Source organism: Carettochelys insculpta, chromosome 8 (genome assembly GCF_033958435.1).
Source record: "Carettochelys insculpta isolate YL-2023 chromosome 8, ASM3395843v1, whole genome shotgun sequence".
NCBI classification, from domain to species: domain Eukaryota; kingdom Metazoa; phylum Chordata; order Testudines; family Carettochelyidae; genus Carettochelys; species Carettochelys insculpta.
The window spans coordinates 65,536,420-65,551,898 of NC_134144.1; the positions used below are offsets into that span (position 1 = coordinate 65,536,420).

Sequence of the window (15,479 nt, forward strand, 5' to 3'; positions counted from 1 at the left end):
TGCTGCTGCTTTGGGAGAGTGGGTCATTGAAATTGTTGGCTGGCAAAATGCCTAGGGCAGCTTCCTCGCATGTTGTCTGAAGAACTGGGCTGCAAGAAATCTGATGAGGTTCAATAAGGACAAGTGCAGAGTCCTGCACTTGGGCCAGAAGAATCCCAAGCATTGTTACAGGCTGGGGTTCGACTGGCTCGGTAGTAGTTTTACAAAAAAGGACCTGGCAGTTATAGTGGACAAGAAGCTGGATGTGAGTCAACAGCGTGCCGTTGTAGCCAAGAAAGCTAATGGCATATTAGGTTGCATCAAGAGGAGCATTGCCAGTAGATCCAGAGAAGCAATTATTCCTCTTTATTCGGCTTTGGTGAGGCCACATCTGGAATGCTGTGTCCAGTTCTGAGCCTCCAGTTATAGGAAGGATGTGGATACACTGGAGAGGGTCCAGCAGAGGGTGACCAAAATAATTAGGGGGCTGGAGCATATGACTTATGAAGAAAGGTTGAGGGAATTGGGACAGTTTAGTCTGCAGAAGAGAAGACTGAGGGGGGGCTTGATAACAGCCTTCAACTTACTGAAGGGAGGCTGCAAAGAGGCTGGAGAGAGGCTGTTCAGTGGTTATGGACGACAGAACATGGAACAATGGTCTCAAGTTGCGGTTGGAAAGGTCCAGGTTGAACATCAGGAAAAACTTTTTCACTAGGAGGGTGGTGAAGCATTGGAATGGTCTACCCAGGGAGGTGGTGGAATCTCCATCCCTGGAGGTGTTTAAGTCTCCCCTCGACAAACCCCTGGCGGGGCTGATATGATGGGTTTGGTCCTGCTTAGAGCAGGGGGCTAGACTCGATGGCTTTTTTAGGTCTCTTCCAGCTCTGTTGTTCTATGATTCTATGAAAACCATGTGGTCTGCATTATTTATTTGTTCCCATGATTAATTACCAAGCCAACAAGGTTTGCATTATCTGTTTACTTCACTACCAGTGACTTAATGTTTTCTTCAGATCATTGCTAAAAATATTTAATAGCATGGGACCAATACCAGTTCCTGTGAAAGTCCACTAGAAAGATCCCCTCCTTCTTCCTGAAAGAGTAATAGAAGAAAACAACTAGTTTAAAGATGAAGCTATGACTTTTATATTACTGTGGATAGTGATTCGCCATTTACAGTTACTTTTTGTGATCTGTCAATCAGCTTTTAATCCATCTAAGGCGGGCTACACTAATTTGCTAATTTAGTAGAGTGCTTACTCTTCAATCAAAATGTTGTATCAAAAATCACCTATTTGATCCAAACTTTGTAGTCACATCAAAAAATAGCCTCAAATTTCTTTGGCATGTCCTATGTTCTGTCAGACTCTGCTGATTGGCTTTAATTAAACCATCTTTTATTTTTTTAATTGCATCTCATATTAGCTTTTCTATGATTTTTTTTTTTGCTTGAGAATGATGTCAGGCTAACCCAGTGGTGGGCAACCTGTGGTCCACTGGACCTCCACCTGCAGCCCTCAGATTGTCCTCTTCCCCTACGTGCCTCTTGCTCACCAGGGCACCGGAGCCCAGCTCTTCCTACTCCTCTTCTCTCCCTCCCAGCGCTTTCCAAGGAGGGGCTCCTGCCACTTCTTTCCACAGCTGAATTCTCTGGTGCCTGTTGACTTCTTCTTGACTTCTCATGGTCTCTGTCCTTTATTGGCAATGAGCGTCAAGACAAATAAAATGGGGACTCTTGAGTACACGGAGATCATGACAATACGAGTATGCAGTTAACACCAGTTGGCTTATTCCTGAATCTGTGACATCAACAGGCATGTTGCCACTGACTCTGACTTTAGTGGGTTCGAGATCAGACCCAATTAGATTATGCTACTATATTGTAGCTAAAGTGCAAATCGGTTTTTCCTGTTATACCACATTAAAATGTACAGTAATGACAATCAGTTAAGTACATTGCTGTTGTTGTTATTAGCTCCATTTAAATATTTAAGGATGCATAAATTGGGATGCAAGTTGTTGTGTTGTATTGAATGTGGCAAATGTTCTAAAATGTGCGCAGGGTCTTGCCAACCGAAGTCGCTAACCTCATGAGGAGATAGGAATAGTTCAACGTCGAAGTAGGGACCGTGTAGACGATCCGCGTCCCGCAACGTCGAAATTGCTGGGTCCTCCATGGCGGTCATCAGCTGGGGGGTTGAGAGATGCTCTCTCTCCAGCCCCTGCGGGGCTCTATGGTCACCGTGGGCAGCAGCCCTTAGCCCAGGGCTTCTGGCTGCTTCTGAGGCAGCTGGGGATCTATGCTGCAGGCACAGGGTCTGCAACCAGTTGTCAGCTCTGTGTATCTTGTGTTGTTTAGTGCAACTGTGTCTGGGAGGGGCCCTTTAAGGGAGCGGCTTGCTGTTGAGTCCGCCCTGTGACCCTGTCTGCAGCTGTGCCTGGCATCCCTATTTCGATGTGTGCTACTTTGACGTGTAGACGTTCCCTCGCTGCGCCTATTTCGATGTTGGGCTGAGCAACGTCGAAGTTGAACATCGACGTTGCCGGCCCTGGAGGACGTGTAGACGTTATTCATCGAAATAGACTATTTTGATGTCGCAACATCGAAATAAGCTATTTCGATGTTGGCTGCACATGTAGACGTAGCCACTGTGTGTGTAATTGACACACTCACTCCAAGGAGAAGTCATGTAGTAGCATCATTCTGCATCTTTGAATTGAACTGCTGACCAGTACTGAAATGCTGTTTAAAAGGATAATAGCGCCACACAGTGTTAAAATTACAGAATTGTAGAGATATTATTCATTGATGTTTGAAAGAGTTTTGTGTTACTTCTGAAGAGATCAAAATATTCATCTTAAATATATCTGGTTTTTTTTCAGTGAGTTTTCTAATGCAACATCAACATGGTAAGTTCCATTGACCTTTTAAAATGTTCATAAAATATGATGGCAATTTTTGAGTCACTAAAAGCAAGGTTTCCTCTAGTTCAGGGGTCAGCAACCTTCCTGAAGCAGAGTGCCAAAATTTGACCTCTATGTATGGGCCAGGTGCTGGTGATACTTTTTAAAGTCACTAATAGTGCTACTTACAACAGCTTCATTAATAAATAAAAAGGCCTATCAGTGACACACCTATCAATTTGCTCTATAAACCCTGTGTTGTGGAGGGGTCTCTGGGAAGCAGGGTTCTGACGCCAGTCCTGCACTACAGAGAGGGCTCCTTATGGGCTGGGAGGCTGTGGCTGCTGACCCCCAGCTGTAGTTCTTGTAATTGCATGTATGAATTGGTACAATAAAATATAGGTGCTTTAAAGGTGCTGAATATTGACCAAACGTGTGCTTTTTCCTGAGAACATATTCAAAAAAGGATGATGCCAACTCCTTACTGATCCTCATTATAGATTTTTGTTTTATAATAAAGATTGAAGGTTTTATTTTTTTCAAAAAAGGTTTCATAATTATAACCTGAAAAGGGAATGGGGGAGTATTTGAAAAATCCATGGCTACGTCTACACGAGCCAAAAACTTCGAAATGGCCACACAAATAGCCATTTCGAAGTTTACTAATGAAGCTCTGAAATACATATTCAGCGCCTTATTAGCATGTGGGCAGCCACAGCACTTTGAAATTGATGCGGCTCGCCTCCACGCGGCTCATCCAGACAGGGCTCCTTTTCGAAGGACCCCGGCTACTTCAAAGTCCCCTTATTCCCATGAGCAGATAGGAATAAGGGGACTTCGAAATAGCCGGCGTCCTTTCAAAAAGGAGCCCTGTTTGGATGAGCCGCGTGGAGGCGAGCCGCATCAATTTCAAAGTGCCGCAGCTGCCCGCATGCTAATAAGGCGCTGAATATGTATTTCAGAGCTTCATTAGTAAACTTCGAAATGGCTATTTCCGTGGCCATTTCGAAATCCCCTTATTCCTATCTGCTCATGGGAATAAGGGGACTTTGAAGTAGCCGGAGTCCTTCGAAAAGGAGCCCTGTCTGGACGAGCCGCATCAATTTCAAAGTGCTGTGGCTGCCCGCATGCTAATGAGGCACTGAATATGTATTTCAGAGCTTCATTAGTAAACTTCGAAATGGCCATTTGCATGGCCATTTCGAAGTTTTTGGCTAATGTAGACACAGCCCATTAAATGTAACTTGAATATTGTAAATGAGAGATCAAAAATGACTAGATATTAATCCCACACAAACGTGAAATGGGGGCATGTTTCCCTGTCCAGGCTTAATGTGGGAGTGTGAGGAAAATATAAATGGGATGCTAAGAAAACAAGGTTTTTCAAGTTATTTCAGTTTTTCCAAGTATAGAGTTGTCTTAGTGCCTTTTCAATTTACACTCTTCCTTTAAGAAGGTTAAGCTAATGTCCAGTTTCAGATGTCCTATTTGAAATCAATTATCAGCTCCAAAGGTTGCAAGTGACCACAGGTATTGGTCAAGAAAATTCCTGCCACTGCTTTTGCAAAACAAAGGTTAGGTTGCCCAATTATGCTTTCCAGTGAGAAACAGAACTTACGGTTACAGCTGTTCTTCCTGGTCCGGAGCAGATATAGACAAGACTCTTCATAGGCTTCTGTCTTCTCCTTGACCCTAGCTCGCAGAAAGTGTCAAGAGTGGCACTGAAGATCGTGACCCCTATCATCATAACTGTTTTTGTCCTGGCATTATATCTGCATGCCCAGCAGGTAGAATCCACAGCAAGGCTCGACTTCCTATGGAAACTGCAGGTGGGTGGGTGCTGTATGTGCAGTGTGCTGAATTGTGTTTCATAGTGCAAAACTATTGCTCTACAGCTGTGGTTCTTGCTGTTTTCATGCAATACTTGAAAATTGCTGAGGGTCTCAGGTAATGACTTAGCGATCTTATACTGTTAGCTAACTATTGCAAAGTAGTTTGGGTAAAAACGCTATCTAAAAAAATCCCTCAGTAATTAATGCTTTTGTTTTTTGGTTCAAACAACTCATATTTTAATATCAGTGGGGGTCTCTCCCCTAGTGCAGCAGCCGCACAGCTGAGGCTGGAAAGGACAGCTGAGGAGGCTGGCCTCTTTCTGTGGCTGCCATAGACCTGCATGTTTCAAATTCCCCCCCACGCACCTTCTTGTTTCACTGCCCTTTGCCTACTTCCTATTTCCCTCCACCTCACCTTGCCACCCACTTCCACCTGTCCTCCACAAGGCCAGTATTTCATATAACATGTAAGGGCCTATACACCTAATTAGTGGAGCCACGTCTGCAAGTCACTAATTAGGTGGACAGCCCTTCATTCTCTCATGTGTGGCCAGCTAGGGAACCACCTGTGGACCACCTGCAGTGAGCCGCAGATCACAATTTGAGACCCCATGCCCTACAATGATGGATAATGTGATCAAATGCCCATGAACTCAAGCTGGATATTGCTGTCAGCCAGACAGACAAATAATGCTGTTCACTTCTGTAGCATCTTTCAAGGGTCTTAAAGCAGTGGATCTACCCAATAGTGAATTTATTGGGGTAAGTGTTATCCCCATTTTATAGTTGACTAAACTGAGACACAGGCAAGTTAGGGAATGTACCAAAGGTCATGTAGCAAGACTCCATTTCTGTTTTAATGATGCTGTACAATTCAGAACTCTTATTTTATTGTACCTGCCCTGTCCTATAAAAGTACATTCATCTAATAGCTTAAATTCCGTAAATATTCTTTAAACTCCAGGCATACTCGGCCTGTGTCCAGAAACCTAGCAGCCTTCCTTAACCCCCCAAACATACTCCTCCTCCCCTTCTGCAGAAACCTGGCAGAGCAGATAGACTTTATCAGAGAGGTAGCCATGTTAGTCTGTATCTGCAAAAACCACATGAAGTCCTGTGGCACCTTATAGACTAACATATTTTGGAGCATAAGCTTTCGTGGGCAAAGACCCGCTTCATCAGATGCATGAGACTCTTTGCCCACGAAAGTTTATGCTCCAAAATATCTGTTAGTCTGTAAGGTGCCACAGGACTTCTTGTGGTTTTTGCAGATAGATTTTGTAATCTGACTTGAAGATCACCTATCCCAGAATTGAGCGGGCCAGCTCCAGGTATGCCGGGGATTGTACTCCCATGGTGAGGATCTCTCTTATAATACAGTAGCTCTGAACTGGTTTACTGAGTTTGTACCAGACCAGCCTGATTTTGTGTAAGCTTAACTGCAATTATATTTCATGAGTATCCACATGCATTGGCAAAGCTCATGCATACGTAGTTTCCTTTTGTTTCGCTGAGTAATGAGCTTTTGTGAGGGGACATCTGTTGTAATATCACTGCAACTGTCAGACTTAGAAGGCGATAGCCTGTCTTTGCATTCTGGAGGCATTGTGCACTGGTTAGGAGGAAGCCCACACAGTTCAGCAGTGCAAGTCTTTTGGCTCCATGTGCAATATGATGAAGTCAAGCTTTGGTGCAAACCAACTTATGAGGTCCAGTACTGTGGCATGAATATGCATGTACAGGCACGTGCATTTCCACACACGCATGTATGCTCTGCCCTCCCCAGAACAGGCCACCTTCTGATATCTTCTCCGTATTGGCAGCTTTTCATACACCTAACTCTGGGCGCCCCATATAAGCATCCTGGTGCTTCCTCCACTTCTGTCTCCTTACACGTGCCTCTCAACCACACAACTCCAGTATCATCTACCTTCTCCCTATACCTCACTGTTGTGAAGTTCCTCCCCACCCCTTCCTACTCTTCTCCTGTCCACCAGTGGCAGCATTTTATACTGATCTTTACATGGATGTAAATGGGTACCCAGAGGGCAGAACAGATTGTTTTTAAGGCTTTTCAAGGTCTGGACTGCCATGGAACAATGGGTGCCATCCTGTGAGGTGCTGATTCTGTTATTGCCCTATTGAAATGATTTGCTTGTGGGAGCTGAGCAGACTCAAAACCAGAGCAAATGTTTCCACCAAGTATGACCGTGCTTCTATAATGTCTTAATATTCTGGTTCTCAGGTCTCCCTTTCAGTTCTTTCCTCCCAAGTAGTAACTAGAATGGATGGCACAACTCTCTCTCTCTCTCTCTCTCTCCTGCCCCCCCCCATTAGGCCACTGAAGAGAAAGAGGAAATGGAGGAGCTCCAGGCTTACAATAGACGTCTCCTCCACAACATCTTACCAAAGGATGTGGCAGCCCATTTTCTGGCACAAGAGCGGCGAAATGATGAGCTATATTATCAGTCTTGTGAGTGTGTGGCTGTCATGTTTGCCTCCATCAGCAACTTCTCAGAGTTCTATGTGGAGTTAGAGGCCAACAACGAAGGGGTGGAATGTCTGAGGCTCCTCAACGAAATTATTGCCGACTTCGATGAAGTGAGTGAGAAGAAACCCAAACCTTTAATGTTGCTAGAATTCCACTGACAGAACAAATATAATTAGTTCAACCCCTCCCTCAAAAGAAGGAAGTCTACCACCAGTGGGACCAGTCCACTCTTCATCCCACCCATTCTCCGTTTTTAAACTGCTTTAGTTTAAAGTAATTTTAGTTTCCTTACTCCAGCCAAATAATTTCCTTTCCTCTGTGCATATTATTCCCTGACTGGAGATCCATTGACCATGTTCTTTCTGAGTTGTGGAGACACTTGATACTATTTTTCATAGTGAATATGTCACGATGCCATATTGTGTTGCTGTAGGGTTGACTTAAACAGCATATGTTAGTTTGCATCAAGTCTTATGCAATAACTCTGTTCTCTTGTTATAAAACAGATAATAAGTGAAGACCAATTCCGGCAGCTGGAGAAGATCAAAACCATTGGCAGTACGTACATGGCTGCTTCTGGCCTCAATGACTCCACTTACGACAAGGTGGGAAAAACACATATTAAAGCTCTGGCTGACTTTGCCATGAGGTTAATGGACCAAATGAAGTACATTAATGAGCATTCATTCAACAACTTCCAGATGAAAATAGGTAAAGTATTTGGATTGAGTTTAGAGATTTGATTTTTACTGATGTTCATTCCAGCCTGGTCTCTTTATCTAGAGTTAAACATGCAGCTTAGTTTATATTTAGAGTCACAAGTTCACTGGTTCCAATGAATCCAGCCTGTGGTAAGAGGAGAACTTTGGTCTGTACAGCACGTGTCCATGTTATAAATACCACCATCAAACTGGCAGTTAGGAAATTGATGTTGGCAGCAGCGAGGTCAACAATTGAGCAGCCACAGAGGCTCTCACTATGTAATGGTTGAGACATGCCACCATGTCTGCAATATTCAGAATGTAGAATCCTGATGACTTCCCTACCTTAAACATTACTTCAGGGTATTGTCACATACTCTTCCTTCTCACATCTTCTCCTATCTTTAAAGGAAATTTAGTATCCAAGTCGGGTGATAGAATGACAGGCTTTCAGACTGTAGGCTATGTCCACACAGAAGGTGAATCATGAGCAGCAATAACAAAAGATTATGCCACAGAAGATCCCACTCTTCCCTATAGAATAGACTTCTCCCAGTCTGCCCAAATCTTTAAAATCCAACATATTTCACAGTGGGAAGATATTAAGGGTTATTTCTGGATTTAGACTGGGAAATGCCTAACCTTGGGAGAGTCACACATGTGCCTGATGAAACAGCCTGCTCACATGACTCCTGAGTGATGGTGTATAGAAAATGGACCTGAAGCACTGGGGTTTCTTTTCTGTTCGTAGGGTTAAATATTGGTCCTGTGGTAGCCGGGGTAATAGGAGCACGCAAACCTCAGTATGACATCTGGGGAAACACAGTCAATGTAGCCAGTCGAATGGACAGTACAGGTGTTCCTGACAGAATTCAGGTGAGTGTTAATTAACAGGCAAGATGTATTTTACCTTTCACATACATTTTATGGGATTTTCAATCTAACCTAGGTGTCCAGCTCATTTCATCACTTCAGGGCTAGGTGGTAGTGTGAGAGAGGTGAAACCAGAGGCATGAGCACAGGCCTAGGAGCCTGAGATCCTATGTCCTGACCCAGACTCCTATGGTCTTGGGATAATTCATTCATTTCCCTATCTCTCTGTTGGGGGGTAGTACACTGTAGGGATATTGTGAGGGTTAAGTCACTGGGGAGGGAAATTCAGTCTTGATTTACACCGTATTGTCTTAATCACTGAGCCTCATGCAACTCGCTAACATGTTAACACACACTGGGAAATAAAACACCCTTTGCAGTAGGATATGGTTATAGTTCTTTCACCATACAACCTCACAGCTAACGAAGAGCAAGGGGAATCTTAAAGCAATGTTGGTTTATTAGGACTTGCCTCCCCGTTTTTTTCTTGGCTCTTGGTACATGCTGTAAGTGGTGCTTTCCACAAACTAAGCTGTCTTTCTTTCATTTTCTCTGGCACAGTGATTCCCTTATACATACATATTCTTCAGATCTGTAGAAGGATTTCAGACAGAAGTGGGGGTGGGGACACTGCTCTAGAGAAGGAGTCGTTTTAAGGTTAATGCAGTCTTTCATACTGTCATGAAGATCCTTCTTCAGTGTTTAAAGAGAGTGACCTGTCCAGCAATTCATTTCCATTTGACATTGAAACATAGGGGCTGTGTCTACATAGGCACAAATCTTTGAAACAGCTGTATTTCGAAGATTACTAAGGAGGAGCTGAACTGAATATTCAGCGCCTCATTAGCATTAGGACGCTTCCGGCCGCAGTGCTTCGAAAGCGCGCAGCTCGGTGTGGCTGCACGGGCTCCTTTTCAAAAGGACCCCGCACCTTTCGAAATCCCCTTATCCTGATCACTGATCGGAATAAGGGGATTTCGAAAGGTGCGGGTCTTTTCAAAAAGGAGCCCCGTGTAGCCATGCCAAGCTGCATGCTTTCGAAGTGCCGCGGCCGGAAGCCTCCTAATGCTAATGAGGCGCTGAATATTCAATTTAGCGCCTCATTAGTAATCTTCGAAATATGGCTGTTTCAAAGATTTGTGCCCATGTAGACACAGCCAGGGTATGTCTACACTTGCATTTCTCTTTTGAAAGAGGCATGCAAATGAGGTGTAATTTGCATATTCCGCACTGCATTTGCATATTAATTTCGAAAGAAGAAAGCCAGTGTAGACTCTGCTCTTTCGAAAGTAAACCCATTTTTGAAAGAATCCTTCTTCCCTTTATTTAATGGGAAGAAGGATTCTTTCGAAGATGGGGTTTACGTTCGAAAGAGCAGCGTCTGCACTGGCTTTCTTCTTTCGAAATTAGAATATGCAAATGAGGTGCTGACTATGCAAATTTATACCTTATTTGCATTTTTGATTTACCTCATTTGCATGCCTGTTTTGAAAGAGGAATGCAAGTGTAGACACACCATACAGTCCTATTTTCTCTTACAGGCTGATGCCTCAAATGTTCATCCTCATTCCTCAGTACCATACTGAAGAGTAACAGAGAGAAAGCTGTGTTAGTCTACACACTATCAAAACAAAAAAGCAGTCCAGTAGCACTTTAAAGACTAATAAAATACTTTATTAGGTGGTGAGCTTTTGTGGGATAGACCCACTTCTTCAGAAAGGAGTCTGTTCTGCTACAGCTATGGTCTGAAAAAGTGGGTTTATCCCACGAACGCTCACCACCTAATAAATTATTTTGTTAGTCTTTAAAGTGCTACTGGGCTGCTTTTTTGTTTTGCTACTGAAGAGGTATAAAAATAAGGAGTAACTGATGCCAAACCCTCGAAGGATTTTGTGTTGCTTCTTTTTCCCCAACTAAATAAATAGAGAAGTTTTAATAATCTTGATTCTGTTAACGTGAAGTAAATATCCATTAACTGTTTTCTCTGTAGTAAAACAGATTAGACTAGTGAATTTCCAACTCGATGAAGGTAGATGTGAAAACATTTAAACCCAGAGAACAAAGCATAAGAAAAGGTGCCAAGGAACAATTTTGCAGTGCACAGAATCTGCAGTAGATCAGATTGTAAGAGGTCTTTGCCAAATCTGGGTTTTCACAGTGACCATAACAAGCTGCAGCTAACACATATTTAAGGGGGGAGAGAAAAGGCATGTTCAGGAAATTATCAAACTCTTTAACACACTGAAATAGGGGTAATAGGAGCATGCAAACCTCAGTATGACAGCTGGGGAAACAGTCGGTGTAGCCAGGCAAAGGGAGGCTGCATTACCTGTTGCTTATCTACACTGTATTCAGGGGTCACCGTCGACCTCTACAGACAGGAGGAGTAAGGGAGGTCGATTGGAGAAACTCTCGTCGACCTTCCCTTATATAGCCAGAGAAGCTGGCTGAGCGCAGATATGTCCATTTTTGCTAGAATTGCTTATCTGCAGGCAACTTCCTTCATTTAGTGTAGACATAGCTTAAGGCTCCATCTATGCTTACCAGGAATGTCAACGGCTGCTATGCCATTTTAGCCATTGATATTGATCCCTGTCCTCACTGCAGAATGTCAGCTAGAGCACTTCTCCCGCCAACATTCCTTAATCTTTGCAGCTCGCAAGGACTTCTACAGTCGACACTGACACCGGTATGTGCTGTTGTGCGCATGCACAAAACAGCGCCCTGGAAAATCAAACCGAAGTCTTCAGTCTTCCGCAGCTAGTGTAGACCTACCCTAAGATTTCCTCCTCAGCCTCTAATATCATGACCCTCAGCTAGAAAGTAGCTGATGTGCCCAATATGACACTGAAACTCATTGGTAATAGCTTTTATCGATGATGAGATGTCTGCTGGCCCTCTTCCTATATGTGAATTAGGTGGCTGAAGACGGGTGGTGGAAAAGGTGGGGGATGACCAACTTTATCAATTCTGCTATCACTTCTCATCTATTATTTCTCTGCAGGTGACCACAGACATGTATCAAGTTTTAGCAGCTAACAACTATCAGCTGGAATGTAGAGGAGTTGTTAAGGTAAAGGGTAAAGGAGAAATGACCACCTACTTCCTAAATGAAGGGCCACCAAGCAGTTAGCAGCAACCATGGTACCCCTCTAAAAATGGTATTTGTGGGGAGAAGAACTGCTCTTTAGCTGTGGACTCAAAAATACGGAGCCGTTGCATTTTTTTCATGCAATGACTTTAGAGCATGGTCCTGACAAACAAACTTTCGCCACATAACCATGCAGTGCAGAAGAAAGAGAACACTGTGGATTAATTCCCAGTCGAGTGCTAAATCGACCAAAGATGCACCTCTATGGAATATCCAGATAAATGAATCTGAGCTTTTAAAATGAGGCTGCTGCACAGGACAAAAGATATTTAAGTATTTATTGAAACTACACAAAGTTTTACTTGGTTGAAGGAATGTATGTTTCACTACAAAGCATTATGTGGGAAAGAATTTGCACTTCTGTAATATTTCTGTTCCATATGGTCATCTCTTTCAAGTGTACAACTCTTCTTTTATTAGACTGTTTTGAGTAGGCTTTCAACATTAAAAAAGTGACACCCATTTTCTACACAAAAGGCCTTTCAGCACAGCATCAGTGATGTTTTGAGATTGAAAAATGATACTTTGCCATATAAAATTATCCCCTTTCTCTTACATAGCTAACAGACTACTCTTCTGACTAGGACTGGTACACCTATGATCAAGAGGAAGAAATATGGCTCTGCAGACATGTTTATTTAAAAAGTCTTCTGTGTGCTTCTTTGGTATATATATATATATATATATATATCAGTTTACATGTGAAAGACTAGACAAAAAGAAGGGACACTTTAGGGGGACTTCCCCCCCCCACCCAATTTCTTGTTTTTGTATTTTTTCTTTTGTAATACTGAAACCACGGAGATCTAACAGATATACCAAATTCTATATTTTGTAAATGATATATTAGAAAAAAGTCTGTCCACACCAGCATATGGCGGGCTGTGTATATATAAGCTGCAGAACTGTGTAACATTCCCTGCATTATTTTCTGAAGGCAGACTTGGCAGTTTTCAGAGTAAGAGTAAACAATCAAAAATGTGTTTGACTAGGCCTGCAACCTCATCACCTGGTCTTTTTAAGTGAAAATTCAGAAAAGCCCTCCACCAGAGGGAAAGATAAAAATCAAGTACAGGAATCATTACAAACAACTGTTCATTTCAGGCTGCAAGATGCATTTGGGGGTGACAGAGCAGTGAATCGATGTAGAATGTCTGATAAATAATTGAACTGTTGAGCTTATCAGTCAAGCATTGCAGGGAAGAGAACTCAGCCAATCGTCATCTGACAGTATCAGAAACTCCGTACCACAGGAATAAAGAGAAGATCATTTTAACAGTTCCTTTAAAATTGTCACAGCAGCTACTCACAGAATCCTGATAAATACACAAAAAGGTGTCCGAGCTACTATAAGTGCCATTTGCCTTTACAAAAGAATTAAGTCCTGCATTGCCAGATTTGACTGACAATGATTCACATCTATTTTAAGAGTTGTGATTTACCTTTTTCAAAAACAAAAGGATAACTATATGTGGCTTCAGGAGATCCTTAAATAGTGTGACACAGATACTGCCGTGGACACATCTGTTGGGAGTGGGGGGATGTAAATTCATTATTATGATTTATGAACCTTTTTAACTTGTAAAGAATAAACCCTTGCTATTTTATTCTTAAGAAACATTTTAAAACCCTATTTTTTATATTCTGTGAAGGGAGAGTTTTGATACTGAATTTGGCTATCACTAAAATGACAACTCTTTTGACATTCAGTAAAGTTCTTTTAGACTCTTCTCAGGGCAAAAATTACTGTATTAATGATTGCACTATACTGGTGATTTGTAAAATAGATGTTTCATTTCATTTTTACAAGAAGAGTAAATTAAAAAAAAATCATTGGCCTACCCTAATTAATTTGCTTAGCAACCAACCATTTAAACTTCAGCTTAAATGGCATCCCCCAACGCCTCTTTTTCTCCTTTAACAGGACACATCTTTGAAAAGTATAGTATATTGACTTCTGTAAAACTGCCAAGTCTGCCCTTGTACTATACTTTTGCTGCTTTGCATTTTCTGATTTGCAAAGTGCTTTCATTACATGGGACAATGATGACTCCCTTCACTTCCACCCTCCCTCCCTTTCTAGTTTCATTATCTTCATGATGTACATTCATATTTAGGTTTGCTTTCTACTTTACTAAGGTCTCTAGTCTTAACTTTTGATCACTCTGCTGCTCCACTTTGTGCAGCTGTTGTCAATGATATTTTGAGTCCCCAGTATCTCTGACTGTGATTGTTGACAGTGTGTCATGATCATTTCAAGGGGTATACACGCTTTACTTTAGTTCTTACAAAAATTGATACAGTTATGATTTCCCATGGAAATTGAAATCTGTTTAAGTAATTTAACTATATTAAACACTGTTTCACTGGTAACATCTTTGTTCTACCTTTTGTTTAAGATACAACTGGCTTGTGAAAAGCTATTTATGCATCAACTAGTTATGCACAAATTTTTGGGAGTTCCATACGACAGAAAACTTAAAACTGTATTAAGGTATATTTTTGACCAGTTGCACAAGCTAGCTAGTTAAGTACAGAGCCTCTTTGTACTGTACAAACAACATACACATGCCACTATGTGTTTACTGTGGAATCGGCAAAGGGAAATTAGCATCAACAATAGAAAGCCAGATTATGGTTTTTGTCATAATGAGCTGCTGTTACTATCAAAGTTAACTTGTGTAATGTACAACATGATTTTAAAGAACGGACCTGTTGCCATAAACATGAATGAGAAGGACGAGGTACTTCTCCAGAGGGAGTCAAGTTACATCTGCTGGAACCAAGATCAAGAGGGATGTGATGCCACATTAACTCCCCCGGTCTCTTCACGTAGCACCTAATAACTAGACTTGCCAATGGATTTTTTCACATCCAACAGTGAGGGACCACTACCATCCGCCAAAGTACTTCTGTCCTAACCTCCTAGCTGTGTTTCTGGGGGTAGCGTGAATCCACTTATTTATGTTCTACTCCTCCCCCTCCCTTCGAGAGCTTGAGCAGCTGAGCTGCACCCACGCAACATGCAGGCTGCTAATGCACTGGAAAAAAATTAGTGAGAATGCAAGCTCTGCGCTTGTGGGAGGAGTGCAGAGCAGAGCCTGGAGCAAGAGCTGGCTCTGGTGCAGGAGGGAAATCAGCAGCAGCTCAGTGGAGGGTAGGTGGCACCATACACTGTCTGCTGCCTGCAGGCACTACCCCCACACCTCCCACTGACTGGAGGAGTTACCATTCTCAGCCCCTGCGAGCAGGGATGGTGCCTGCAGGCAAGGGCAGTGGGATGACCCCATGTCCTGTCTCCCCAGCGGGCTGCAGGGACATGCCAGCTGATTACAGGCATGGACTAGGGCATGGCTGCCTTAGCTTCAATGCACTACCAGACTGTTAGCTGCCAAGCTCCCAAATGGGGGTGCACTGGCCAACAGGAGCACAAGCTGAGGAGACTCCCAGCCAGCGTTCTGTATATGTGGATAGAAAAAAAATGAATTTTATGTATGTCATGATTGAAGTAATGTGCAGCTGTGCACCATGTGTAGCTATGAATTACT

The 15,479-nt window shown here is 42.7% G+C and overlaps 1 protein-coding gene across 1 annotated transcript in view; it reads left to right on the forward strand.

Moving 5' to 3' along the window:
- The window catches only part of ADCY5 (adenylate cyclase 5), a 316,815-nt gene extending 302,511 nt beyond the window's left edge, over positions 1-14,304 (forward strand). Inside the window, exons 16-21 of the mRNA XM_075001015.1 lie at positions 2,863-2,889; positions 4,580-4,712; positions 7,053-7,316; positions 7,713-7,917; positions 8,659-8,783; positions 11,785-14,304. Coding sequence (XP_074857116.1) covers positions 2,863-2,889; positions 4,580-4,712; positions 7,053-7,316; positions 7,713-7,917; positions 8,659-8,783; positions 11,785-11,913 — 883 coding nt within the window. The 3' untranslated portion in view covers positions 11,914-14,304. The remainder of the gene's footprint in view (positions 1-2,862; positions 2,890-4,579; positions 4,713-7,052; positions 7,317-7,712; positions 7,918-8,658; positions 8,784-11,784) is intronic.
- Positions 14,305-15,479: the final 1,175 nt, after the last annotated feature.